The sequence below is a fragment of the Micrasema longulum genome, unplaced genomic scaffold, assembly GCF_059751315.1.
Source record: "Micrasema longulum isolate JH-2025_06_02 unplaced genomic scaffold, ASM5975131v1 h1tg000237l, whole genome shotgun sequence".
In the NCBI taxonomy this organism is placed as follows: Eukaryota; Metazoa; Arthropoda; class Insecta; order Trichoptera; family Brachycentridae; genus Micrasema; species Micrasema longulum.
In genome coordinates, this window is record NW_028277442.1 from 183,685 (window position 1) to 208,552 (window position 24,868).

The 24,868-nt window shown below is 34.6% G+C and overlaps 4 protein-coding genes across 5 annotated transcripts in view; 1 reads left to right on the top strand and 3 right to left on the bottom strand.

The window, feature by feature from the left end:
* The window catches only part of LOC148283437 (uncharacterized), a 30,090-nt gene extending 17,199 nt beyond the window's left edge, over positions 1–12,891 (bottom strand). The window contains exons 1-2 of the mRNA XM_088243819.1: positions 12,843–12,891; positions 10,794–12,712 (exon numbers count right to left, since the gene is read on the bottom strand). Of these exons, the coding sequence (XP_088099945.1) occupies positions 10,794–10,871 (78 nt within the window). The 5' untranslated portion in view covers positions 10,872–12,712; positions 12,843–12,891. The remainder of the gene's footprint in view (positions 1–10,793; positions 12,713–12,842) is intronic.
* On the top strand, positions 712–9,987 carry LOC148283438 (uncharacterized). 2 transcript variants are annotated; one of them, XM_088243821.1, is made up of 3 exons: positions 712–922; positions 3,746–4,078; positions 8,555–9,987. In XM_088243821.1, exons 1-3 carry the CDS (start codon positions 875–877, stop codon positions 9,737–9,739), a joined length of 1,566 nt encoding a protein of 521 aa, XP_088099947.1. In that variant the 5' UTR covers positions 712–874; the 3' UTR covers positions 9,740–9,987. The 2 variants fall into 2 exon arrangements, 1 of the variants encoding a protein (XP_088099947.1); XR_015825591.1 differs by lacking the exons at positions 712–922; positions 8,555–9,987 and adding an exon at positions 6,149–6,286 and having other exon boundaries at positions 3,942–4,078.
* A 1,468-nt stretch (positions 12,892–14,359) lies between the features above and the next one.
* LOC148283439 (uncharacterized) lies at positions 14,360–15,741 on the bottom strand. Its single transcript, XM_088243822.1, has one exon. It carries the CDS (start codon positions 15,739–15,741, stop codon positions 14,383–14,385), a length of 1,359 nt encoding a protein of 452 aa, XP_088099948.1. The 3' UTR covers positions 14,360–14,382.
* Positions 15,225–24,704, bottom strand: Dcps (Decapping enzyme, scavenger). Its single transcript, XM_088243823.1, has 5 exons — positions 24,287–24,704; positions 22,746–22,891; positions 20,237–20,461; positions 18,059–18,176; positions 15,225–16,111 (listed from the first exon to the last, which is right to left on the bottom strand). The coding sequence occupies exons 1-5, from the start codon at positions 24,681–24,683 to the stop codon at positions 15,960–15,962; spliced, it is 1,038 nt and encodes a 345-aa protein (XP_088099949.1). The 5' UTR covers positions 24,684–24,704; the 3' UTR covers positions 15,225–15,959.
* Positions 24,705–24,868: the final 164 nt, after the last annotated feature.

Sequence of the window (24,868 nt, forward strand, 5' to 3'; positions counted from 1 at the left end):
CTCAAATAATGTAATATCAAATACTAACAAATAACAACAGGGATGGAGAATACCTTAAATAATGGAATATGGAAGTCTAGGCATTTACAGGGCTTAAGACCTGTCATTGGCTGGTTTAAGTGGCCACTTTACACACTGTGTAACATTCACCATTTTGCCTATGTTTGAACATCCATATTTCTTCAATTCTTCCATTTGTTGATTTTAGTGAAGTTAAAGAGCTGAAACCTTTATTGCTGTGAAGATATTCATCTGGCTGAATTATTTCACATACTAGGCAACGCCTGAAAGCAATTTTTCAATTTTTAAACTTCTTCTTGGACCAGTTTGACTTTTGTCTACGAACATTTGGACAAACTCAAATATTGTAATATCATATACAATATTCTAAAACAAGACGACAGTCGAGACTAATAAATCAGGGACTTAAATTATACAATAAACTACGAATCAAAACTAAACAAAAGACTCGGACAACCTTTAAAAAAGATGGACGGGTAAAGGGAAGCGTGGGGAAGCTATTTAGTAATGTCCAGGACATAAATACAAACTCCAGAGAGATAGTCGATGTTGGGGAGACCTAACCAGACACAGGAAGAAGAAGAAGATCTGTATTCTTTTGTAAATTAGGGAAACATATTTTTAATATTTTATTTTCCAATACGTTTCGCCCACTGAACAGATAGGATTTTTATTATCTGTGGTTTTACCAGTATACTGACGAATTTTATGATAACCTTTATGTATTACTATCATATATAATTTTTAATAACAGCTGTAATAATTTCTCCAGTAGTTTCCCAAAGAGTAACATAATACAAATTGTTTTAGATTTTAAATGTAAATAGTTTCAAGAGTCCATAGTGAAATATATATGAATCAAGCGGATATTAACAGAAATATAAAAAAGCACAATTTAAAAGTAAGTACAAATTTTAATTTATATTCATTGAAAGAACTCTGTAGTGTGATGCCAAAAGGGTATATCTGTAAACCAAGTGTTCGGTCATGTCCTTCACTAGAGCCCAAAAAACTCTATTTTTTCATTACAAAATGAAGGATCTGAGCGTTAGATTTGTGAGCACCCTGATATTTCATGATCACATAGAGGCAATCAGTGTTAAAGCATTGGAGGTGTCAGGATTTGTTCTGCATACTGCCGGGGTTTCCGAAAACTCCGCGTACTGAGAACTCTACAATTCCTTGATGCGAAGTAGGTTCGAGAGTGGCTCGTCGATTTGGGAGCCACATGAACTGAAGTACTCTCTTATGATGGAGAAAATCCAAAAGAAGTTTCTGAGATATCTCCACATTATCCTTGGCTCTACCCGACCGAATTTCTCCAGGGTATGCATGGCTACAACTGTTTAGAGACTAGATGGAATGTGTATTTGACTATGCATTTTTATCGGTTTTTGCGCGGTATGGTCGATAATTTTGAGATTATAATGAGCATTGGTTTGTATGTTCCTGATAATTACCTAAAATAGCGTCAGCATAGATTGTTTCATATTGCAATATACAGGATTAACCTGCCAATGGCTATGTCTGCTGGAAGAGCTACCGCTATGCTGAACAACATCGCTCTGGATGTTGATCTGTTCCATGTATCCGAGGGGTTTTCCAGAGCAGGATTCTCCCACTACTTTGACAAGTCTCTTTTATGTATTTTTTTCTTTTTATAATATCTACGTGTTGAATTAATCTGTCACCTTTTCCAAAACTGAAATTTTGACTCAAAACATGCTAAAATCTGATGTTATTTCGATGACAAAAGGGTATATCTCTCTAGAGCTTCTTTCAAAATGGGCTTAATAAAATATGGAGTTGTTCTGTTCTTTTCATACATGTGCAGAAAGAGTTATTTGCTTGTCCTGTACAGTCTAGAAAATGACAGATTTTTTTGCCATTCCTCTACCGAACACCGAAAAGATTTACAATGCTAATTCTGATGGCAGCAGAAAATGTAGTAGGCCGAGTAAGACATACCATGAAATTCAACAAATACGGGTTTCAGATATGGAATCCCTATTTTGTTAAGGATACCAACTTGTTGGAAAGAGTCCAAAGACGAGCTACAAAGTTGTCGCCGAGCCTAAAACGGCTTCCATATGTGGAGAGACTGGAAACTCTCAGTCTCACAACGCTGCAGGAACGGTGAGAAAGGCATACAAGATACTCAACAGTCACTATAGCTGCCCAAATTTGGATCCCATGTTCAAGATTAAACAAGATGCTCATCTTTAAGGCCAGTCTCAGGCTGAAGAAAACGAGGTTCAATCTAAATCCACGGAAGCATTTCCTGAGCAATAGGGTTGTTGATGGTTGTAATAAGCTGCCACAAGAGCTGATCTCTATGGGTTTAAAAATGGACTAGATTTGTTTGGGAAAAGTTAAAGTGCTCCAAAAGCTAATTTTCGTTAAAATAGATTTAAGCATATAAGCTTTAAGCTGCTTGCTTAAAACTAATATAATAATTATAAATAATGGAAGATGAAGATGTCAAAAATCAAAATATATTTGACATAAGAAGATGCATAATTAGATTTTTTTTCAATTTGTTTATTTTTCCATACATATATTATTTACATAGAAATATAATTACAAAAATACACTTTAGAAAAATACATCTTAAAATTAAGCTATAACATAAATTGGAAAAAATGTCCACAAAGACTTCAGCGTCTGAGTGTGGGACATTCCTTTTTTTATTATTAAAAAGTTTATAGCATATAAATATGGTATGACATGACCAGGCCCTAAAAAGGGCACGTGCTTGACGTTTGACTAATTGTTGCCCTAAGAAGAGCATTATTTCTATACCTTGACTAATTATTAAAAAGGGCATTTATACTTGACGAGACTAATGTCTGCCCTAAAAAGGGCATTTATACTCTTCTTCTTCTTAGTTTTTTTTGGTTTTTTTCACCCCTAAATGGGGTGTTCTAGCCAGTGTCGAGTTTGAGATTGACTTATTTAAATATTTACACATGTGTTAGTTCTATACATACAAGTTAGTGTGTTAGTATTTAATATTACATACACTTTACATAATATATAACTTATTTACAACTAAATACCATTTTTAACTACATATTTACATAAAATTTTAAATCTATGTTTATTGGGTGGGGACAAGAGTTAAAATATTAGTAGGGAATGGGATGCTGATTTTGGAGAGGTCAGATAGGAACTCAGGATAACAATCATTTATGGGGCATCCAAAGAAAATATGATTTAGATCTTCCTCCTCAAGCTGACATTCGCACATGGCAGAGTCCCGGACATGGATTCTAAACAAATGAGAACTATAACAATAATGTCCAATTGCATTCAATCAAATCATTCTGCATATAGAAGATGTCTCAAATTTGTTCAGAATCACTTTGGAAAACCAAGGAAGGTATTTATACTCATAAGGCATCATAACTTTCGGGATTTACGACCCCGAGAGCGACGACACCTACCCCTTGCTTCAGGATTGTGGAATACAGTCCAAACTGTGGCTTGTACAGCACATCCAAAGTGATCATGTTCATGAGAAAATGCCATAATGGCTGGGACCAATTTGTACCTTTTATATACCTTTTGAAAGCCGTTTCTTTAATCAGCCATCGCCCCGACTAGACCGCCTCAACGCCTCCCAATTTTCTGTGGGCCTTTTACCTCCTTGTCCTCAAAGGGGTGTTATCGCCCACTTTCAGAAAGATTGCTCTAAATTCTATATCACTCATTTTCTTTTCAGCACACAATGGAACTTCTTTATGTAACTGTAATTCTCTCATTTGGAATAGTGGGGACTGCATCCAAAGAGATCAGCATTCTCGGCCAAATTTATGACATGCAAGTCGTCAAGACATACGAAATGCAAGCTCCCACAGTATTGGAGTATCGAAACCAGAATATCTTCATGGTGATACGGAACCAGGCGTACAGTACTGGGGAAGATTTCACACAGCTAAAGATGGAGCAAACAACGCTAAGGCCAACAGTGGAGTTCACTGATAAGTTGGGAAACATATTTCAGAGAAGGGGAAGAAAGGCAACATTGACAACGGAAAAATCCGGAGTAACAACGGTAAATGTTTATTATAATATTGGGATTATGATAGATTCAATTTTGCAACACTATGACAAGCAACCTAAAATCAAATCATAATACCATAGAATTAAGAGTAGTCCAGAAGGAGCGTAGAATCATAATTGAATACATCACATACACTTTCGCCGCGCGCATTCGTGATGTCGCCGCGTAATGTTGCACGATGGGAAAAAATATAATCGTAACACAAATGAAAGGTAAAAAAAAAAAAGCAATCTGTTAATTTCTCTAAAATTTTATTGTGCACACGGAAATACTGATTGACACAACAGAGTAGATAAGTAAAGTGTCATTAATAAGAGTAATTGAAAACAAAATTTATTTTACATATAACGGATATTTTTATATCATGTTAAATAACATTTGATGTTTTATAGATAATGTCGGCCAAATGTCCACCAAAGAGTTGTTTAATCAGAGATCCAACTTTCATTAGTTCTCTCATTAGATGAGCAAAGTAGGGTAAAAAATTTTACTACCCTGGCAACACTAACGAAATGTCCATTTTAATTTCTTCGACAATCTGACAGATGGAAAAATAATTAAATTTAAAGTAATGTATTTGCTACTTACACATTCATTTGCTACAAAATATAGCTTGATTAAAATGACAGCCGCCAAACTAATGTCAATAGTGATGGGAAATTACTGATCACTGGCCATGTACCGATCAAAACAATTTTATCTTTATCTTTTGCTGAAAACTGTCATTCTAATCAAGCCATATTTTAAGGACTATAAATCAATCGTTGCATTACAGGTCAAAAAGGGTTTAGTCATACTTTGTACGTCATAATTTTTTGATTTTGTGATCAAAAAGACTTAAGTCATGTAAAAAAACAAAATTAAATGCAAAATTTAAAAAACACAAAATGTCAAGAATAATTTTCTAAGCAAGCAAAAAAAATTTACTCAAAATAATTGCATCCTTATGATTTGGCAGCTGTTTTCTCGATTTTTAGACACACTCAAAACTTTGATTGGCTCTCCTGAAAAATCGACTTCGAAGATATGTTGCTCTCCCTCGGTTGAACGCGAACAGAATTGGATGTCTGATATGCTCTCTTTGGACATTTTGAAGGCGTGTAATAAAACAAAATATTATATGTAAGGCAAACACAAAATTTTTTTAGAGCAGAAATTTTTATTTCGAATGACCTTTACCAATTTTTTAGACTTTCAGTGCTCATTTTTAAATTTGAAAAAAAATGGACACAACTTATGTTACCTAAATAACATAAATAGACCGTCATCAGTGTGCTACTAAACGCAATAAGACAAATCTGCGATGGACAAGCTTATGATGATTGAAAATAATATTCAATTACCAAATTCATTAAAAAAAGTACGAGTATATATTTAGCTATAATACTACTTCTTCATTTCTTTCAATTATCAACAATATTTTGAGTTTGTCCAAATTTTTGTAGACAAGGACTGGATTCAACTCCCTGGGGAGCTGTTTATATTAACATATTACAACAGACTAGCCATTGACAGATCATAAGCCCTGGAGATGCCTGGACTTCTATATTACCTTCTCTCAAATGTTCTTCATCTCTGTTGTAATATGTTAATATAAACAGCTCCCCGGGGAGTTGAATCCAGTCCTTGTCTACAAAAATTTGGACAAACTCAAAATATTCTTGATAAATTACCTGGTCCATGAAGAAGTATAGAAATTAAAAAAATAATATTTTCAGGCGTTGCCTAGTATGTAGGTGAAATAATTCGATTAGATGAATCTCACCCGCATAAATAAAGGTTTCAGCTCTTTAACTTCACAAACATCAACAGGTGAAAGAATCGAAGGAATATAGATGTTCGAATATAGGCAGAATGGTGAATGTTACACAGTGTGTGAAGTGGCCACTCAAACCAGCCATTGACAGGTCATAAGCCCTGTAGATGCCTGGACTTCTATATTACCTTCTCTTAAATTTTCTTTCAATTATATTATACGGTGGATGGAAGGTGGTTTTATAGATGAGTAATGAATTTATATGTAAAAGAGTTGCTGCTTATTAAAGACAGAAAATTTTTTAGGTTTCTACCGGAGATTTCACTTACATATCCCAAATTCAAGGTGATTACGCAAGAAGCATTGGTTTTGTCATAAGTTCTCCTAAAAGTGGATGTAATGGAAATGTTTATGTATTTAGCACCTTAAATTATGAAATCGTCAATAGGGCAATCAAAACTGAACCCATAAAAGAACTCGGAGATAAAATAACAGCGCTGGACATTAACAAAAGTTCTGGGACTATTTTGCTTAGCGAAGAAGTGGCAACTTCAAACGAAATATCATTCAAATTGATATCTTTAAGACCAATCACAAGCCAAATTGAAGGTAACATCAATGCAACAGCGAGGGCTGTAAAATTACCACAATCAGAAAACAATATCTTAAAAAAGGATGATAATATTAAGGATGTTATATTAACAAGTGTTGCCACTATGACAGTTACACCAGAACAAGAAATAAAGGCCTCAGATGAAACAAAGCCTTTAATTGATACAATTAAAATGAATTTGACAGTTACGCCAGCACAAGAAATAAAGGTCCTAGATGAAACAAAGCTCCCAATTGATGTTATAAATCATATGAGGTGTGCAGATATCGAAACAACTTTGACAGATGTTTCGGATAGTGAAAAATTCAAAAACGCTGTTGAAATATTTAAAGAAAACCTAATAAAACTTCACGAAAACTATGCAAACCACAGTGTTGAAAAAACCCAACGGAACAATCTGAGAATACGTAACAGAATATTAAGCACGAGGATAAGTCTCAAAAGAAATGAAAATGCATACACACCCAGTAAAGGAAATCCATTGGAAGGCAAGTTTGCAAAGGAAATAAGGGAAGCAGTTGATCTAATGGCAGACAGCATAATGCGATTGTATAGTAAAAATGTATTTGGAAAAGATAAAATAGGCGACGAGGAGAGTTGCAGAAGTCGATTGGAAATTCTGAACAGACAGATTATGACGTTGCTCGATTTCGCGATGCCAAAGAAGCGAAGTGACGGAGCAGCCATTGAAACAATCCTTAATGTTGTCACACCGTACAAAGCAATTTACTTGGAAAAAATCAATAGTTCAAAATCTTATACGTGTGGATCAGCGGACGATTTTAATGACCTACAAATTAAATTCGATGAAACTAAGGGATTTACAACAACAGCAACAAACCATCACGCCGTTTCCCCGTAAGGGTAGGCAGAGAGGATAGAACGCCATAACACTCTATATTTGCATACAGATCTCGCTTCCGCCACATTCATACATCTTCTAGTGCACGCGCGCTGATTATTCCGACTTTTGACATGTCCATTTGCAAGTATTTGTTGGATTTATTCATGTCGTGTCTTTCTCTAAATAAATAATAATATAATAAATAAATAAATAATAAAGTAAATATTCTTAGCCGTTTTTTCGCTGTCCATTTGCTCTACATGTCCGAACCAGCGTAGTGCTCCTTTCTTGATTTTGTCGATAATGCTTGTCTCAGCCTTACATAATGTACGGATCTCAACATTTGTGCATCTATCGTACATAGTTTTACCACACATTCGCCTGAGAGATCGCATTTGGACAGCATTCGACCTACTTTCATTCCTGTTTTTCCAAGTCCATACTTTGCTCCCATATATCAGGGTCGGGACTCATGTGGAAGTCTGATGATATTCATTTTCTCCACGTGGTTGTGCCAGAATTGTCGCCTTTTCCTGCCCCATCTCACGATATCTGCTATGTCACAAACAAACAGCGGAAAGTAATGATATGCCTCGATAGCTTTCGGGGTTGGTTTTTGTCATTTTTTGAAGATTGGTACAGTGATGCTTGCACGCCATTCATTCGGATCATTGCCTACAGATAGAATTTTGTTGAATAATTGTTTAAATTCCATTGCCAGTTCTGTTCCACCATATTTTATCATTTCACTAGAGATTTGATTTAATACTTGTGCCTTTCTATTTTTAAGTTTTTTAATGGCTACCTTTATGTTTCCTTATCTGTGTTTTCATTATTAATAATGGAATTTAGTTAATTAAATCTGAAAAACAAGTAAACGCGACAGTAATGAAACTACGATTTGGTATGGTATGGCAAGAGAGGTGATGGGGGTCCGACATCTTCTGTTCTTTAAATATAATAAACGGTAACACTAATAACAAAGTTTTAAATTCATAATTCATAATGAAGTGTTACGAAGTGAATGCCAATTCAATAAATAAAATTATTTACAAAAATTAGTGTTTAATTTGTTTTTCTGTTCACATGTCATTAAAATATTTTTACAATTTCTTCTATGCTAATAATATGGTTCAGCAAGAATCTGTTTTTTTTTTTAAAGTTTCTTTATGTCAACTCTTCTCTTTGGGGAAGCGATAGAATTCTGCCCAATATTTTTTTTATGTTTTGAAAATCTCTGAAACATGTTTTTAGGTGTCGATTAAAGGATCTGCCTACTGTTCCCAATTTCAAGGCGATTTTCAGAGAAGTTTGGTTTTTATGCTCGGCACAAACGGCATCGACGATACTGGTCACGTCTATGCATTCAATACAAGAAAATTTAGAATTGTTGGCAAATATGTTGAAACCAAACATCTCAGCGAGCTAGGTGGACAAATCACAGCTTTGGCTTTACACTCTTCTTCTGGAAATATAATTCTAAGTGAAGACATTGAACACAAAACAGCCTTCAATCTGATAATGCTGAAACCAGCTGGCGGTGACGAAACAACACGAACGCCAGATCCTCAAATTGGAAGACCACCCAAAGAAGAAAGTGCTGAATCAAGTAATGATAAGGATGCAACTAAAAAAATTGAAACAGCAACAGAAGTCAAAACTTATGTCAAAGACATAGCAACAACTGTGGAATCGCCAACAACAAAACGTATACAAATCGTTACTGTGACACAGTCAGAAACTACTGCAGAATCAACAACTATACCCTTGTCAACAACAACCGTCGATTACGATTCCATTTTCTCAACAACCGACACTCAAAATACAATAGAAGTAACTACAGAAGTGAACCCTTTAAAAAAACAAATCAAAAACAAAATGCTTCCGGAAGACTCTGTGGAATTTGACAGCACAATAAAACAAGCAATGGATAGTTTTATAGAACTGCATAACAAGGACTTAGATAGCCGTTTGTTTTCATTAAACAATGAACGCAAAAGAATGCAGGTGATCATACAAAGAGAAAAGTTTAACACTAAATATTGGAAAACAGAATCAGTCCTTTTGAACGATGAAGAAATCGGATCCAGCATTCAACGCTTGATTGAAGAACTAAAAGAAATATACAGTGAAAACATTTTGGCTATGGAACCCAACGATAGAAAATCGAGGAGTAAAAACACTTGTCAAAAAGATTTGTCGATTCTCAGCAAACAATTGACAGCGATTAGAAGGAATAGTCAAATAATCAGGAAAAAATGGGACAGGTCTGACATGGAAAGTACGGTATACAATATGTTTGACACTTATACGCCGTTGGAGGCTGCCAAAAGGGAATCTTTAAATGGAGTTGAGACATATCTGTGTGCAGCTGAAGATGAGTTCTATCAATACCAGTTGGAGTGGCAGGGGGCTACAGAAGTTTTGACAAATGCATAGTAGCAGATTCAATTAATTTTATTTTACTAGATAATTTAGTAAAGATTTAAAAATCATACAATTTGTATATATTTGTTGATACAATGAAGAGATTCAGTGCTAAGGGAAAATGGATATGAAAAATGTTTTCTTACAGATGGTAAAAATTCGAGCATTTAATTGTACGGTAAAGTTTCTTGTTTAAAAAATGGATGAAAAATTAATAAAAATGTTTTTAATATCCAGGACATTGCAACTAAACCAACAAATGAAGAATTTATGATTTTTGCCATTCCCAACTTCCTTTTTAATATTTTAAGCATAATATAATGATATGATAATATCGACCGTGTTCAGACCAAAGGTCATAAACCCACTATTCTGGAAAAAGCAATTTCATTATTTCAAATGTATTTTAAACTAATTGCATAGGTCTTATATATATTCTGGCAAAATAATGTAAGTCAACAGACGTTTGCAGTTCAAATCTTTGAATGTATGTATATATACTTATTTGTTAATAAATTTGTATAAACCACTTAATTTTTTTAATTACACTTCGTATGTATATATGACTTAAGCACTTGGTTTAAAACATATTTGAAAAAGTGAAAGTGATTTTCGACCTAAACAGGGTCGATATGTTGGGTAGCCAAGAAAGTAATTTCAGTTTTGTGCGAAATAAAACATTTTTTTTTGTACAAAGAATAAACTTAAATCAATTACATATTTTCCATTTTGTTCGATGACCTTTTGCCATCTTTCTTGCAACTTCATAATTCCGCACTCGTAGAACTTTTGGTCCTTATCAGTAAAAAACTGAACCAAGTTCGCTTTCAGATTATCTTGGTGAAAGTTTTACCATTCAAAGAGTTTTTCAAACTTCAAATAAACGGTAGTCAAATGGCGCTAGGTCAGGATTGTATGTAGTGTAATAATAGTAATAAGTCATTTTAGTCCTTGTACAAGGACCTACCCACAGAAAAAATCCTTTATCCGTCCCTGAACATGGCTGACAAAAGTATAAAAAATACACACAGCAATAATCTATTGAAAAATTAATGAAAAAACTCACTTTCTTGTGTCCAGACTTTTGACCCCTTGAACCCTTTTTTTCTGCACAAGGCGAGAGGTAACGAATCAGTTTCATCATAGTCGTCTATCTTCATCTCCGGGAAGAAAATGGTCGTCATATCAGTTTTGCTTTTCAAGAGTTCATACAATTCTTTATATGGCTGCATCACCGCGCTTACGTCTTTATGAAACTTCAAGCTTCTTTTCATGTACGGGTCTTCGGTAAAAAACACGTGAGAAAGCTGATTATTCATTTGAAAACATTTTTCTAATGATTCGATCATTTGGTGTAACTTAGAGCTGATCTCCATTTCTTGATTGTCTTCGTCGTTGAGACACGTTTGTGAAAATTCTTCGTATTCTACATCGGTTAGATTGTAGCTGTGGGTTTTGAGAAATTCTTCAACGTCGCATATTTGAAGGTCGTTGAAACCTTCCCCTTTGATTTTCTGACTGAATTTTATTATTTTCTTCGCCTCATTGCGAACCGACGGTAAGAAGCAGTTTCTGTTCACGGCATCCTGCCACAAAATTTTCCAACATGCTCTTAATTTGATGGGTTTCATGTCGTCTAAAGCTAGACGGATGTTTCGCAAACAATCAGCGATTGAATAGTCTTTCCAGACTTTAAAAATATTATAAATTGTCTTTGCTTCTTCCGAGATGTGCTGGTACAAGTGTTTTGTGTAGTAAGCTTTAAAAATGTGTATAATTCCTTGTTGCAACGGCTCTAATTCGCAAGCGGTATTTGCAGGCATGAATATAACTTGGACATTTGGATTTGCGAACTGCAAATCTTCTTTATGGCAAAAGGACCGCTCCAAAATAAGCAGTACTTTGAAATCTAGGTTCTTATTCGACAGGTACATTCTAGTTTTGTGTATGAAACAATTGTGAAACCAATCGTTGAAAATTTCAGGGGTAACGGTGGCTTCTTTATTAGATTTCCAATACACCGGAAGATGGTGTTTGTTTTTCTCCCGTAAAGCTCGGGGATTCTGAGTTCTATATACTACCAGCGGTTTGACTAAATAGTCGCACGCAGCATTGACGCACAAGACGAAACTTAGCTTATCGTTCGTAGGTTTGTATCCAATAGTTTGGGATTCGTGTTTTGAAACGCAAGTGCCTTTGGGCAATCGTTTCCAGAATATTCTAGACTCTGTCGCGTTGAACACATGATCCGGCTTGTACCCGCGTTCTCTGATAATCTTCGCTAAATCTAGCTTAAACTTTTCCGCCGCTTCGTAATCAATTACGACATCGTTTCCCAGTGCGATGGACGCATCCGGCTCTTCTTGTGGCGCGCCGAGCTGTTCGTGTCGCTTTTTGAAATTCTTGTACCACCCTTTGCTCGCTATAAATGGCATATCTCGCCCGGTATTAGGTTTGACAAAGTCATTATCGAACTGGATTTGATTGTAGAGACTTCGTGCCTTTTTTCTTATTATTAAGTGACTCAAAACAAAGCCTTTCAACTCTCGTTTATTCACCCAAGCTGAAAGCGACTTCTCCATCTTTTTTAGACGATGATTATGAATGATCGTTTTGACATTTTTTGGTATCCCCGCAGCGAGACTCTCGCGTATTTTACACTCATTCTTTTTTACCGATCGTATTGTCGATTCGTTTACTTTAAAGGCTTTCGCTACAGAAGTAGAGCCTTCCCCAGATCTTAATCTATTCAATATAACAATTTTTTGTCCTAAACTTAAATTACACTTTTTTTTAGGGGTTCCGGCTGATTTGTTTAAAGGACTACAAGACTCCATTGTAGAAGTTTAATCCGTTTATAAATCACTATTTTAACATTTATTACGAAACACACTTAATAATACAACCTAAAAATAGCACGTGAATAACACTAATGTTTATAATATTTATTCTTTGAACTGCGTAAAGTATTAATCCATAAAATTTCTAGTGGAGACGAAAACAAAATTAGTAACGGTAAAATATGTTTTTAAAAGAAATGCGTATTAAAAGCGATTTCAGAAAAAAATCGAAGACGCTTTTTTATGATTTAATCAATTATTTTATAACTCCGAACCGATAAAACAATTTTGATTATTGTTCATTTTCACTTACTTTTGACAGTTGATGCTTGACAGGTGCTGTCAGTGCTCATTGCTCATAGACAACACAGTAAACAATCGATTTTATGGTACTTTTTCAAACTTAAAAAATGTGATACCATACACTGCAAGTTATTTTCAAGCTGCAAACAAAATTATAACTCTTTCGGATTCCTTGCCTCCTAAAGGCCAGCGAAAGATTTGCGAAAATCAATTAAGGGTTGCAGTCCCCTGTTTGTATTATTTTATATATACCTAGATGATAATTAAAAAAATATTTGATAAAACATACATACTGTTTAAACTACTGAAAAACTGTTTTTTTGTTGTTTTGGATTTTGAATAAACACAATTTTAAAACGAACTGACTATTATAGTTATACTTGCGTATTTGAAATATTTATATTTACTAGCCTCTGTGGCCAAAGAGGACCCCCTCAGATAAAAAAATCACAATCTAATTTCATAAAATAATTCTTCATCTCTTCCTCTATATAAATATCAATGACTTATTTGAGATGAGTTAACAAAACTTTTTTTTAAATCAAACATATCCTTTACTGTTTTCAGTAAATTTGATAAAAATAATTTAAATTGCGGGTTTTTTTTCTTTTATTGGTTAAAATAGTAATTAAATTACTTTGTTGGACATGTCTAAGTAAGTTTTTAATGCGATTCCAATTTGCTGTATTATTTCAAAAGCAATAAAACAGCCACTCGTTAATCGGGATAATTGGAGTTTTATCGTATTTGGGTAAATAATTAGAACTCTTATATGAAAAATATATACTTACATAAAAAACATAACCTAATATCGTGAAACTAGCCGATTACCTCAGATTATTTCTCCATACAAAAAAGTAGACTATATTTTATATTTTTAAACCTAGTTACGTTTTTTCAGTATTAAAACAAGCTTTCAGATTACAAATATTATTTGAAGATCCTCTATTTGGAAACTAGTATTTCCAACATTATTTCCGAAGGACTATTTTTCTTTGATAGGATACCGTTGACATATTATGTATCACATAGGACATGTGGCGTTCGAAGTGGTCATTTTTGACATTATTCATTTTAAAGGGAATCGGCCAGTGCTCAGTGTTGACATTTCAATCAAAATGGAAATATCTACTGAATGTCATTGTGGTATTTTTTAATAAACTTTTGTACAAGTGTTGCATTAAAATAGTATAGAATAAACCTACATATACCACGAAGTTAATAATAATTGTTGGATGAGTTGATTTCCACAGAACCATGGAAAAAATATCTATTTATAATTATATCACTTATATTTTATGTACTTATATGTGGGTACAAATGAATGAATATTTTTTGTAGATTACCTATAAAATAAATCACTGCTCGCCACTGATATATATGTTATTATTAGAGCACCCATAAGAATATTTTCGTGTGCATTATTTTAAAATTCAAAATAAAAATAATTATAAATAATGAAAACAATTATTGGTAAGAAAAACACAACTTTTATATCAAACAATTAATTTATTAAATAAATATATAACTAACAAAATATCCCGAAGTCTTTCGGCAACTGTCAGGAATAAGATTGGAATTATTAGCAAAATGAGTTGTGATTGCTAAAAACATTTCTTTAGAGACAGAAGCAATTTGGACAGCAGGTTCTCTCCACTCTTCAGAGACATTATTCTCGGAAACAACATTGTAAAGAAGCTTAGCTGCTACGAGGTGTTTTAGTTTGATCTGTCTTTTAAATTCCGTGTTGAAATTTGCATCCGGCGACAGATTTTTTAGTATTTCTAGATTTCTGTCGATGACCCATATGAGCAATGATTGCTTTTTGACACCCTCGCATTCTAAAATCATTTTGCACGCGGTCGGCATCTGCAGACCGATCATCGATTCTTTCACAAGACTTTTTACAAGGAAAAGAGTGTCGGATAGATGTATGTTATCGTCACAAGAAATCGTCCCGTTTCTGTTGTAAGAAAATAAGCGATAAGCTACGTCCGTCGAATTTTCGCCGAGTTTAATGAACTTCGTGCAAGAATTCCAAAATTTAAACGAATCTCCTTGTTTAGACCCCAAACAGGAAAGGCACCGATTGCAGTGAATCAAGTCTCTCTTTAAATTGAACTTTACAAAAATTTCGCTAAAATTTGCACTATCTACGACAAAATAACACACGCCAAAGAATAAATCAGTAGACGATGGTTTAAAATTAGAATAATTACAATTTTTTGAAGCCGTTTTTTTTTCAGTGTGGCAATGCTCGTTGTTTGGCCCGTGGCAGAACCATTCGGACATGTCCATATTTTCAGATGGCAACTCGAGGATTCTCACAAACGCACACCCGTTGTCTTTTGATATTTTGTTTAGGCAGTTGGCGCAGTGGAACGAAAGTTGTTCGTTTTTTTCCAAATTCATGACCTGCTGTTCGCTGTGTGTCGTCGATGTTTGCAGCAGCGAGTCGGCGTTCGCGGTCAGGACTTCGCTGAAGAAGCTGCCGCTGCAATTCGGCCCGGATGGCTCCGTTAAAATCCGGAAAGAGAGAGCATTTTGTTCAATTTTTAAGCTGGAGAGAGATCCGGGAACGAGCTTGCAAAAAGGTTTAATGTCCATGAACTTATTGTATATAAAAGATTCGTCTTCGCTGTCTGAATAACTCTCGCAGCTTGAGGTAGAATCGTGTCGAGATATTCGCCTCTTTCTCCTCGATGTCGTCTTTTCTCTTTCTGGGAACTGGGTGTAGCTGACCACAACGCAATCGGGCCTGACGGTGATCTTCAAATGGTCTTGTAGCACCAATCGAGTTGTCATTAGGAAGATGTTGCAACAGCGAAGCCGCGGCCTCAATTCTATAACTACACTTTTCACAATCTCCATATTGCATACCCTGTTTCACGATAGATAAAAAAATAAAATATAAAACGCAACACTGTAATCTCACATTAAAGTTATCACAAATGATATTTACGACCTATACATACATTGTTCTAGCATTTTGATTCTGAATTGTCTTGCCGATGAATTCAAAGATACAAGAAAACATTAAGATTTTTGAATGTCAAAAGTATTCGAGGATATTCTCGCAGTGCGTAAATTTACGTGAGTAGTACGCTTTCGCTCATCAAATTGTAGAGTTTGTCATTTTCTCTAAGTACGCAGGGCAATGTTACTCTCTGATAGTAATCTCCGAATAATTCAATATTGTTTATGACTGTGTCGAGCAGATGAGCCTTTTCTGTGCTGATTCCTGAAACAAACGATAAATAAGGATTACTACATAGTAAAAAATGACAAAAAATGCCAGTAAAATTTTGAAGAAAACAAACTTTTTGACTGTTTTTATGCCATTTTGTTGTTTGTGTGAAATAAAGCACAAAATACATGGGTTCGTCACAAGAACTCTTCTCAAATGGTAAGACAAATAATTCTAAACGAAATTTCTTGGTCAAATGTGCTATTTTCAAGCTAAACTTTTCGTGACTATCGGTATAACATCAAACTCATAAACGGCGCGCTGTAGTGATGTGAAATTTAGACACAACATTTAAAATGCCATTTCTAAATCAACTGTGCTATTTTTAGGCCAAACTTTACATTGTGTTATTTTTGATACAAATTTTTCTGTCTTCTTTGGTACAAAATTTAATTCACCAACAGTAAGGTTGCAGCATCCAGGGATAAATTAAATTAAAAATTATTTCTAACTAAACATAAACTGTTAAAAGGGCCTAGATTTCCAACCGCCTGTGCACTCTGCAGCTGTGGCGAACGGTGATTTTATTTACAGTACATTATATTATGTACCTACATAGTAGGTACATAATATAATGTAAGTTATGTATACTATAAATTGCTATTTTTTATTTTTATTTTTAGAGAGACGTAGAACTGAGATGGACCTTATATGCATTTTCAAAACACTTGATGCTATAAGTGATGTCCCATCTCTGTTGCAATCAATTTCTTTTAATGTTCCCAACCGTGTCACCAGAAGTCAAAATCTGCTATTTATAAAATCTTCTAACAGCAACTTTTCTTTTTATACCCCAATGTCCAGAACGTGTAGATTAGTCAATTCATCACATGACTTGGAATTCTTTGGGATAGATCTTCCGGCTTTTCGTAGATCTCTTCGCGACTAAAACATTGTGGGATGAAGTTGGATTGGCATGGTTTTGCTTGAAGTATGTCTTTTATTTTTATGAATATTATTACGGACGTCGTGTAGACTCAGCAGCCCTTCCTGGGGCCTCTTGAATAGCTAGTGTAGAAGCCTCGGTATATGTAAACATGAAATGCTGCCTCCCCAATAAAGACTTTAATTTGTTACCTTCGGGGGTGGCTGTCGTTATACTGAGGCCTATAGAATTAGGATTTATTATTAAATTTATAATATATTGCATTGCCTTTAATTAATAATAATATTTTCTCTGTACATGTTTCTTACCGCGCGGTCTGCACCCGAGTGCGGGCGGGTGGCGGTAGCCTTATACGTGGCGAGAGAGAAATAGACAGAGCGGGCGACAGCCCGCTATCTCTCTCGCGACAGGATTGGTCAGCCTACTCCCGCCTGCCATTGGCCGGCCTATGTCAGCCGCGCGGATTAGTTATGGATAAAACGCCGCAGCACAAAAAATAAATCAGTGTCAACCTTTTACTCGTGTTTGAATCATCTCCCGCTCTACTCTCCGCCGATACCGACTACGCTACAAGACCTTCGCCTGCCCTTGGATTCGACTTCTGGACTTCTCACCTTACGGATCCCGACCGCGGCGCTCTCTTGGAAGTAAAAGTCCTTTTCAGGACTACTAGTCAAATCGGCTTTTCGCTGCAGTGAACCGGTGCCAGTGCTTCGCCCTTCGGTTCTCGCCGCCAGTGAAATTAAGTGTGTGCTTCGTTCTTCGGTTTCTGCTGCCTTACAAACAGCGGAAGGGATGACCTATTGAAGAGTGGTGGACCCGCTAACTCGTCGGTAGCGTGTCAGCTACAAATATATTGTATACCATTATTGTATTGCCCTTGTTTGTCTTTGCTACATGGTTTTACAATCTTTGTTTTCTCAGTTTCTTGTATTTATGTTTCTTCATGTAACTGTTGTAATCGGCTTAGGCTGTTTATATAATAAATAAACGAGCAAACATTTAAATGAATGATTTCCGGTTAAATTTATTAGAGAACGCGTGTGATAGATTACCTGGAGCGTCGTGTTGAAGGTAGGTGAAGTGGACATGCAGGTGGTAGAACGTCGGCTGGTAGTGAAGGTATACTCGAAGACGAGTGCTGTCCAGCCCGTAGCGGCGCAGAATCGTCTCCTGGAAATATTAAAAACATTATTTTAACAATTGCAGTCAGTATTACTTCACCTACTACGTACTGAAGACTGTAAATACAAGGGCCCCGGTTACAATGGGAAGTTAACATTTATCTTCAATTTTATCTACAAAGTAAAATTAAATTTTCTGTATAAAAAGCAGAATATGCGTACATTTTTTCTTTAAACATGTTCAATTACAGGTAACCGGTGAAGATACTTTAAATGTTCATGCAAATATACTCATTTTCGTACACAAATATCAATTTTTCTTTATAGACAGTCAAAAATAACTCTGTTGATTGAATCGGCATTCACTTCGTAATACTTCATTATAAATTATTATGAAAATAAAACTTTGTTATTAGTGTTACACAATTTTTATTCTTTTACAAGAACACTACTACTGTTTCGGGAGAGCACTCCTCCCATCGAAGGGTGATATAAAACTAATTTAGTAAACACAGAATATTGTTCGCAATGTCATAGAAAATAAACAAATTAATCAGTGAAACTTAGAGCAGGGGGGTTTATTCCACTTATCTAAGGTGTTAGCATATAAATGGATAGTTATCTAAAGTACAGATATGAAAACATGATCAATGAGGGAAAGGACGTTAAGTAGAATTTATTTCTTCAAATTTAGCACATAAGTGGAAGTTACAATAATTAAGTCTAAGATTTAATATGTGGGATGACATCACTCGGCTAAGAGAGCAAAAGAGAATTTAATGTTGTTTATATACTCATATTTTATATAACTTTCATGTATGTAAAAGCCTTATGGGCGTGAAAAATTAATTTAAAAAAAATAAACTAGTTTTATATCACTCGTCGATGGGAGGAGTGCTCTCCCGAAACTGTAGTAGTGTTCTTGTAAAAGAATAATAATTGTGTAACACTAATAACAAAGTTTTATTTTCATAATAATTTAAAAGATGACTCAGTTAACTTCCCACTGTAATCGGGGCCCAGGTAGGATAACATTACAGATGAGAGGTTAATGAAATAGAAAGCAGATAGCTGTTCAACTGCCGATATGTATCAAAAAATATGCTCATGTTATCTGCAGAAGCCGTTTTCAGAAAATTAATATCGTCTTATTGATTTATTGGGTTGATTCTGCCGTGCATTCGTACGGCTTTTGGGTGTGTAAAACAATGCATGAGATCTTACTCTAGTATAGTTATAGGAAAAATTAAAACAGATCTCTAAATATATTTGGTACAGTTGTGAAATATTGCACTTTTAAAGTTAAAATCCACTTAAATCAACAACTAGTTAAGGGTGAAATCGGCTAGCAACCAGCTGCTGCTGCGGCAGGTATGTTAGTAGGTAAACTACGTGCTAGCAACACGTTCTCCACCCCCTAGAGAGCGTTCAAAATGGCACTGCTGGTCTCGAAATTTCGATACCAGCATCTCGAGTCTCAGTATTAAAAATGTCTCGAGATTCTCGAAATTTAAACCCTAATAGTCATGACATTCATTAAACTGTTTCACCCATCCATCACATGTTCTCCGCACACGTCACACAGATCTGCTGGTGGATGTGGACTGGTTTTATGTTCTTCGCATGAAGGAAACAAATATTTTTAATTTTCTTTGGAATTTCAAACAAGCACCACGAAGCGGGCACAACAGTCAGCTAATTCATAATGTTTTTTTTTTTGCACCACAACAGGCCAGGAGGCCTAATTACAGTGGTGAATTACATCACAGAGCACCCAGGCTTGAGAAAAATCACATTTTATTTTTGTGTTCTCACCGGGAATCGAACCCGGAACCTTCCGTGCGTGAGTCAAGCGTCTTGACCACCACACCACGGAGGCCGCCATGGTGTCAACTCCTTCTCAATAGGTCGGGGTAAGTACAAAGCATGCGCGAAACTGAGATGCCAAAAATACAAACGGAACTTATTTTTTTGAAATACTTCATATATTCATGTTAATGATATCGATGTATCGCTTCCCCGCATAACAATTAACTAAAATGTCTGGTAAGCTTTATATTAAATTTATTGACACGTAAGGACTTGCACTCCGTTATGCACGCTCCTTACCTGCCCCTTGTCTCGAATGTTCCTCAGGAGCGGCAGGTGCTCCGGTCTCAGGTCCCGGATGGAGAGGATTCCCAGGGTGCGAGGCAGCGCCAGCAGGTACAGGCTGTCCGTGCTGTGCCCGTCCCACTTCAGGTCCGGCAGAAGGACGAACCCGATGCCGGGAGTGTGGTCGTCTAGGACGATGCGATCGGCTTCCTTCTTACCGTCCAAAATATTGTGAAGCCACTGAAATATTTTATTTAATTTATTTATACGTGCCACGGAACCGCAACTGTTATATTATGCAACAAATCTATTATAAGTCATGTCTGATCAACTTTTGGACCACAAGTAGTAAACAAAGAACACAACAGGAAATAATAACAAGATATTCCTCAAAAGTAAATTACTACGTGCCAAAAAGTAAAATAACTTAGGCTAGGAGACATTTCTCTGTGGTGGGTCCAAGAATTTTTAATTTACTAGATCAGGTAACAAAGGAATCTGAGTCATTTTCGAAATTTAAATCTGGTTTGAGTAACTGGTTTGCTCGAACGGGAATGGATTTCTGCGATCAAATGTGGACTAACTGGTAAATGATTAATATGTATTTATAAATGTAAAATGTAATAATGTATAAAGTATCAATGATGTGTATAAATTTAATATATATGTGTGTGAATGTATGGTTATGAATGCATTACAAGTGCCCCGACTCAACACGGATTTTCTAGTGAGTCGGAGCAAGTTCACAGACATGGGTCGTTACTGATTGTGTCGCTATAAACTGTGTCTTTGTCCTTAACAAATGTATGCATAATGTAATTAATAAATAAATAAATAATAATAATTAACCACAGTTTTTCAGGGCCAGACCGCGAAACTTCAAAGGAACATTCCTCATGGTAAGCTTTAAAAAAAATCCCAGTAAATTTTTCCAAAAACTTTAAAAACATTTTTTTTTAAATATATATTTTTTTAAACGTATTTTTTTTTTTAAAAATACATTTTTTTTAAAAATACATTTTTTTTTTAAATACATTTTTTTTAAAAATACATTTTTTTTAAAAATACATTTTTTTTAAAAATACATTTTTTTTAAAAATAATTTTTTTTAAAAATACATTTTTTTTAAAAATACATATTTTTTAAAAATACATATTTTTTAAAAATACATATTTTTTAAAAATACATATAAATATATATATATTTTTTTTTTATGATCTCAAAATGGAGTAAATCTTTAAATTCTCGGACTAGCATCCCTTCCGCAAACCCCTACCCCTCCCCAACAAAAAAAGATCGCGATCAAAACGTATTTGACCAACGAAGCGATATGCGCCAGACGCGGACAAGGGGCTTCTCTTGGGAGTTTTCTTTTTCTAATAGTGAGTTATTTACAACTCGTCGAAAATGGTCAGCAAAATCAAAATATTTTGATACATCATAAGAACGTTAATATTTCTCTTTTTTAAAATAATAATATAAACATATTAACCGAGGCGTTTTTATTGATATTTTGATTGAAGTCATTAACTATGGAGTTTTATAAAAAAAAAAAAGAAAAATACAAATATTATCAAATTTAAATAGGTACTAACGAATCTAACAAATATCAATACAATATAATTTTACCGTGCTGTTGAGATTTATTTTTTTATTTTATTTTATTAACATAAACGGCAAATCTGCCTTTTACAAACATTCATAATACTAATATATTTGGCTAATTTATTTTTTATTTTTTTAAAAACATAAATTTCCTTATACCCAAGATTTATAAGAAAAAAATTATATAAGATTTCTATTTAAAAAATTAACCTAAAAATTATACAGCATATTCAGTAGAAAGTTTAAATAATAAAACATTCTACAGTAATACAACAAGAAAATCATAAGTACTGTTTCATACAGCTGGGCAAAGTGAACAAAAAACTGTATATATTATGAAATGCATGAATAAATAAATATAATTACCATTCACCATCTTTGAAAAAGTTCAAAAGGTTTGTTCTATAGGAACAATACTCTACACTAAATGTATCAGATACGTGGGAATAACTATTGCCGAGTTCATGAAGTCTATTTAATACGGCATTACAAGTATACACTGTCCGTGAGTTGTTGCTACAAAACGGTGGCACCTGTCTAGTCATTCTTCTAGGCACCCTGAAGTTGATGAGAAATAAAAGTTCAGGGCAATCCCATGTTGAATTTTCAATTTTGAATAAATTTAAAAGGTCTATAATTTTTCTTCTATCGTTAAGCAGAGGTGCAAAGCTGTGAAGTGAAGTGATGTTTCGGAAAAAACTTAAAACCCACTTGTTCTCTAAATCATTTGAATAAATCTGTAGCATGTGACAACAAAATAAATTGTTTTCATTAAATTACAAATTTAAAATCTTCAAGTAAATTTATTTATCTATAGAATCACTTTTTAAAGCGCCCTTGAGGTATTATATTACGAAAATAGCGCTATATAAGTTATCCATAATGATGATAATAATATATTATAAAGAAATTAATTTACCTCCAAGCTGAATTGCTCATGCAAAATATACGGCTTTGTTACAGTTTCGTATATCTCCTGAGTTTCTAGAATCAGATGCACGGCTTGTTGGCTGAACTTAATTATGTGCTTCTCTGTAGCTGGGTGGATTAAAGTCAACTTTACCCCTGCAATAATATCAAGGAAACATTAAAACGGTACAATTGGTCCACTTCTCCATTAAAGTGTGCAACCTACTTCCAGTGTCACTAAGAAATGAATAATGGAGGTGGGATGAGCACGAATTGACGCCAAATAGGTAGAAAGATGTGTTTTATTTAAAGTCAATCAGTTTTGGAATATGGAATGTGCAAATGACACACATTGATCAAACAAATAATAATTGCACAAAAAACTTTAATGAAAATTATCCCAATCAGAACTAGCTCCCTCGGTATATTCGTAAATCTTAATGTAATATCTGTAAAACAACTTTATGTACAAGCTTTGTTACTATACGCACACAAACATTATACCCTCCGTTACAAATACAAGAGTTACTAGATACTCCATCCTGATAATGCAAAAAAAATAAAAATAAATACAACCTTCGGTCAAAGAGGATTGGTCTACTACTCGGTTAAAGAGTACAATCTACTTCCATTATCCATAAGGACAATTAGTGTTCTCACAATATAAAATTGCTATTAAGAAATGGATAGTGGAAACGGGTTGCGCACGGATCGATGAGTGAATCAAGCCAAATAGGTGAAATTTGTGTACTGTATATGAAATTTGGTCTACAGGTCTATCTAAATTGGTTAGGTTTTTTAATGATTCTTTTAGTTTATATTGCTTATTATGTTAATGATAATTAGGTTTAATAGATTAATTAAGTTTTTTTTAAAATTATTATATTTATTTTGTTAAATAACTAATTTAAGGCATGTTTCACTTTTTGTAAAATGTTTCCCTCGGCACGGGACACCCCAGTGAGGAAACATTATTCTGTATAAAAAAAGAACACAAACATTGTAAAAGTATTAATAAATAAATAAGTCGACCTCTTGGCGTAAAAGTAAGCGCGTTTGCCTGCCATGCAAGTTGAAATATTTATTTAAAAGGATATTTTTACACAAATGTTCACGACGGCATTGTTTAATCCGAGAGGTCCATTTTGTATTCTGACAATCTGACAGCAATGCATTTGCTACCTACACATGAAATGTAATCCCATCCAGTTTCTTTAAGATCCCAGCAGTATTTTTACACTTTAAAATGACACAACACGGCATAGTCGAATTCAAATTGGGAGTTGCGTATTGACCGACGTCTACAAAGAAACTAATGGGTCAAAACGTATAACTACTAATTTAAGAGTAGTTTAGTCGCCTTCTGTTCAATGCGCGTATGCGGTTTCTGGACTATTCTTAATTCTATGCGTTAGATATTAAAAAGTAAAAACATCGTTTGTACATACTTTAAAAATGTGATTGTGAAACTGTTTTAATTAAATAAAAAAATATTACTGTAACACAACGCACAGTGCCACTTCGCAATATGGTAAATAATTGCGAGCTTACCGTTGAGCGAAGGCTTCGGAAAACAATCGTAATTCCCGTAAATATCATTTTGGAAATGTTTTTTCAAGTCGTTTACATCATTGAAGTATCCGTCTTCATTCAGATCTGATTCATTAAACGCTTTCTTCTCCAACGTCAGAATCGCGTGGCCATCCTGGTCCTTTAAGCTGCCCAGAAGGAAAACGGATTTGCGATTGCTGTTGCTACTCAACACACGGCTCAAGGAAAAGTCTCCCAAGTGAAAATTAGACTGCTCCTCGGTGACTACATCTCGCAATATAGAATTATCGGCGCCGCGCGACTCAAGGACGTCACTAGATTTCCCAATGTCAGACATGTTGAAAGTTGAAATATTTTCGCGATATTTTTGAATCCATAGAAAATTGACATGGTTCATAAACAATGTTTATCTCACACCGAAAAGGCTATGAATAAAAAATACCGCATTTATTTTATTTCTTTGGCAATTAATAAAAGGGCATTTGCTATACTTGTAGTAATATTGCGTTAAAGGGCGTTCCTCACATATATTTTATAAAAGATTTTCGGACAACAACTAATGTATGTTGGTTGATGGTGTAA

Coding starts and splice junctions, on each gene's coding strand:
- LOC148283438 (XM_088243821.1), top strand. CDS start 875: ATGAATCAAGCGGATATTAACAGAAATATAAAAAAGCACAATTTAAAA. Junction 923..3,745: donor TAAAAAAGCACAATTTAAAA/GTAAGTACAAAT, acceptor TTTTCTTTTCAG/CACACAATGGAACTTCTTTA. Junction 4,079..8,554: donor AAAAATCCGGAGTAACAACG/GTAAATGTTTAT, acceptor ACATGTTTTTAG/GTGTCGATTAAAGGATCTGC.
- LOC148283439 (XM_088243822.1), bottom strand. CDS start 15,741: ATGGAGATTGTGAAAAGTGTAGTTATAGAATTGAGGCCGCGGCTTCGC.
- Dcps (XM_088243823.1), bottom strand. CDS start 24,683: ATGAACCATGTCAATTTTCTATGGATTCAAAAATATCGCGAAAATATT. Junction 20,462..22,745: donor ATGAGCAATTCAGCTTGGAG/GTAAATTAATTT, acceptor AAAATATTTCAG/TGGCTTCACAATATTTTGGA. Junction 18,177..20,236: donor ACATTCGAGACAAGGGGCAG/GTAAGGAGCGTG, acceptor TAATATTTCCAG/GAGACGATTCTGCGCCGCTA.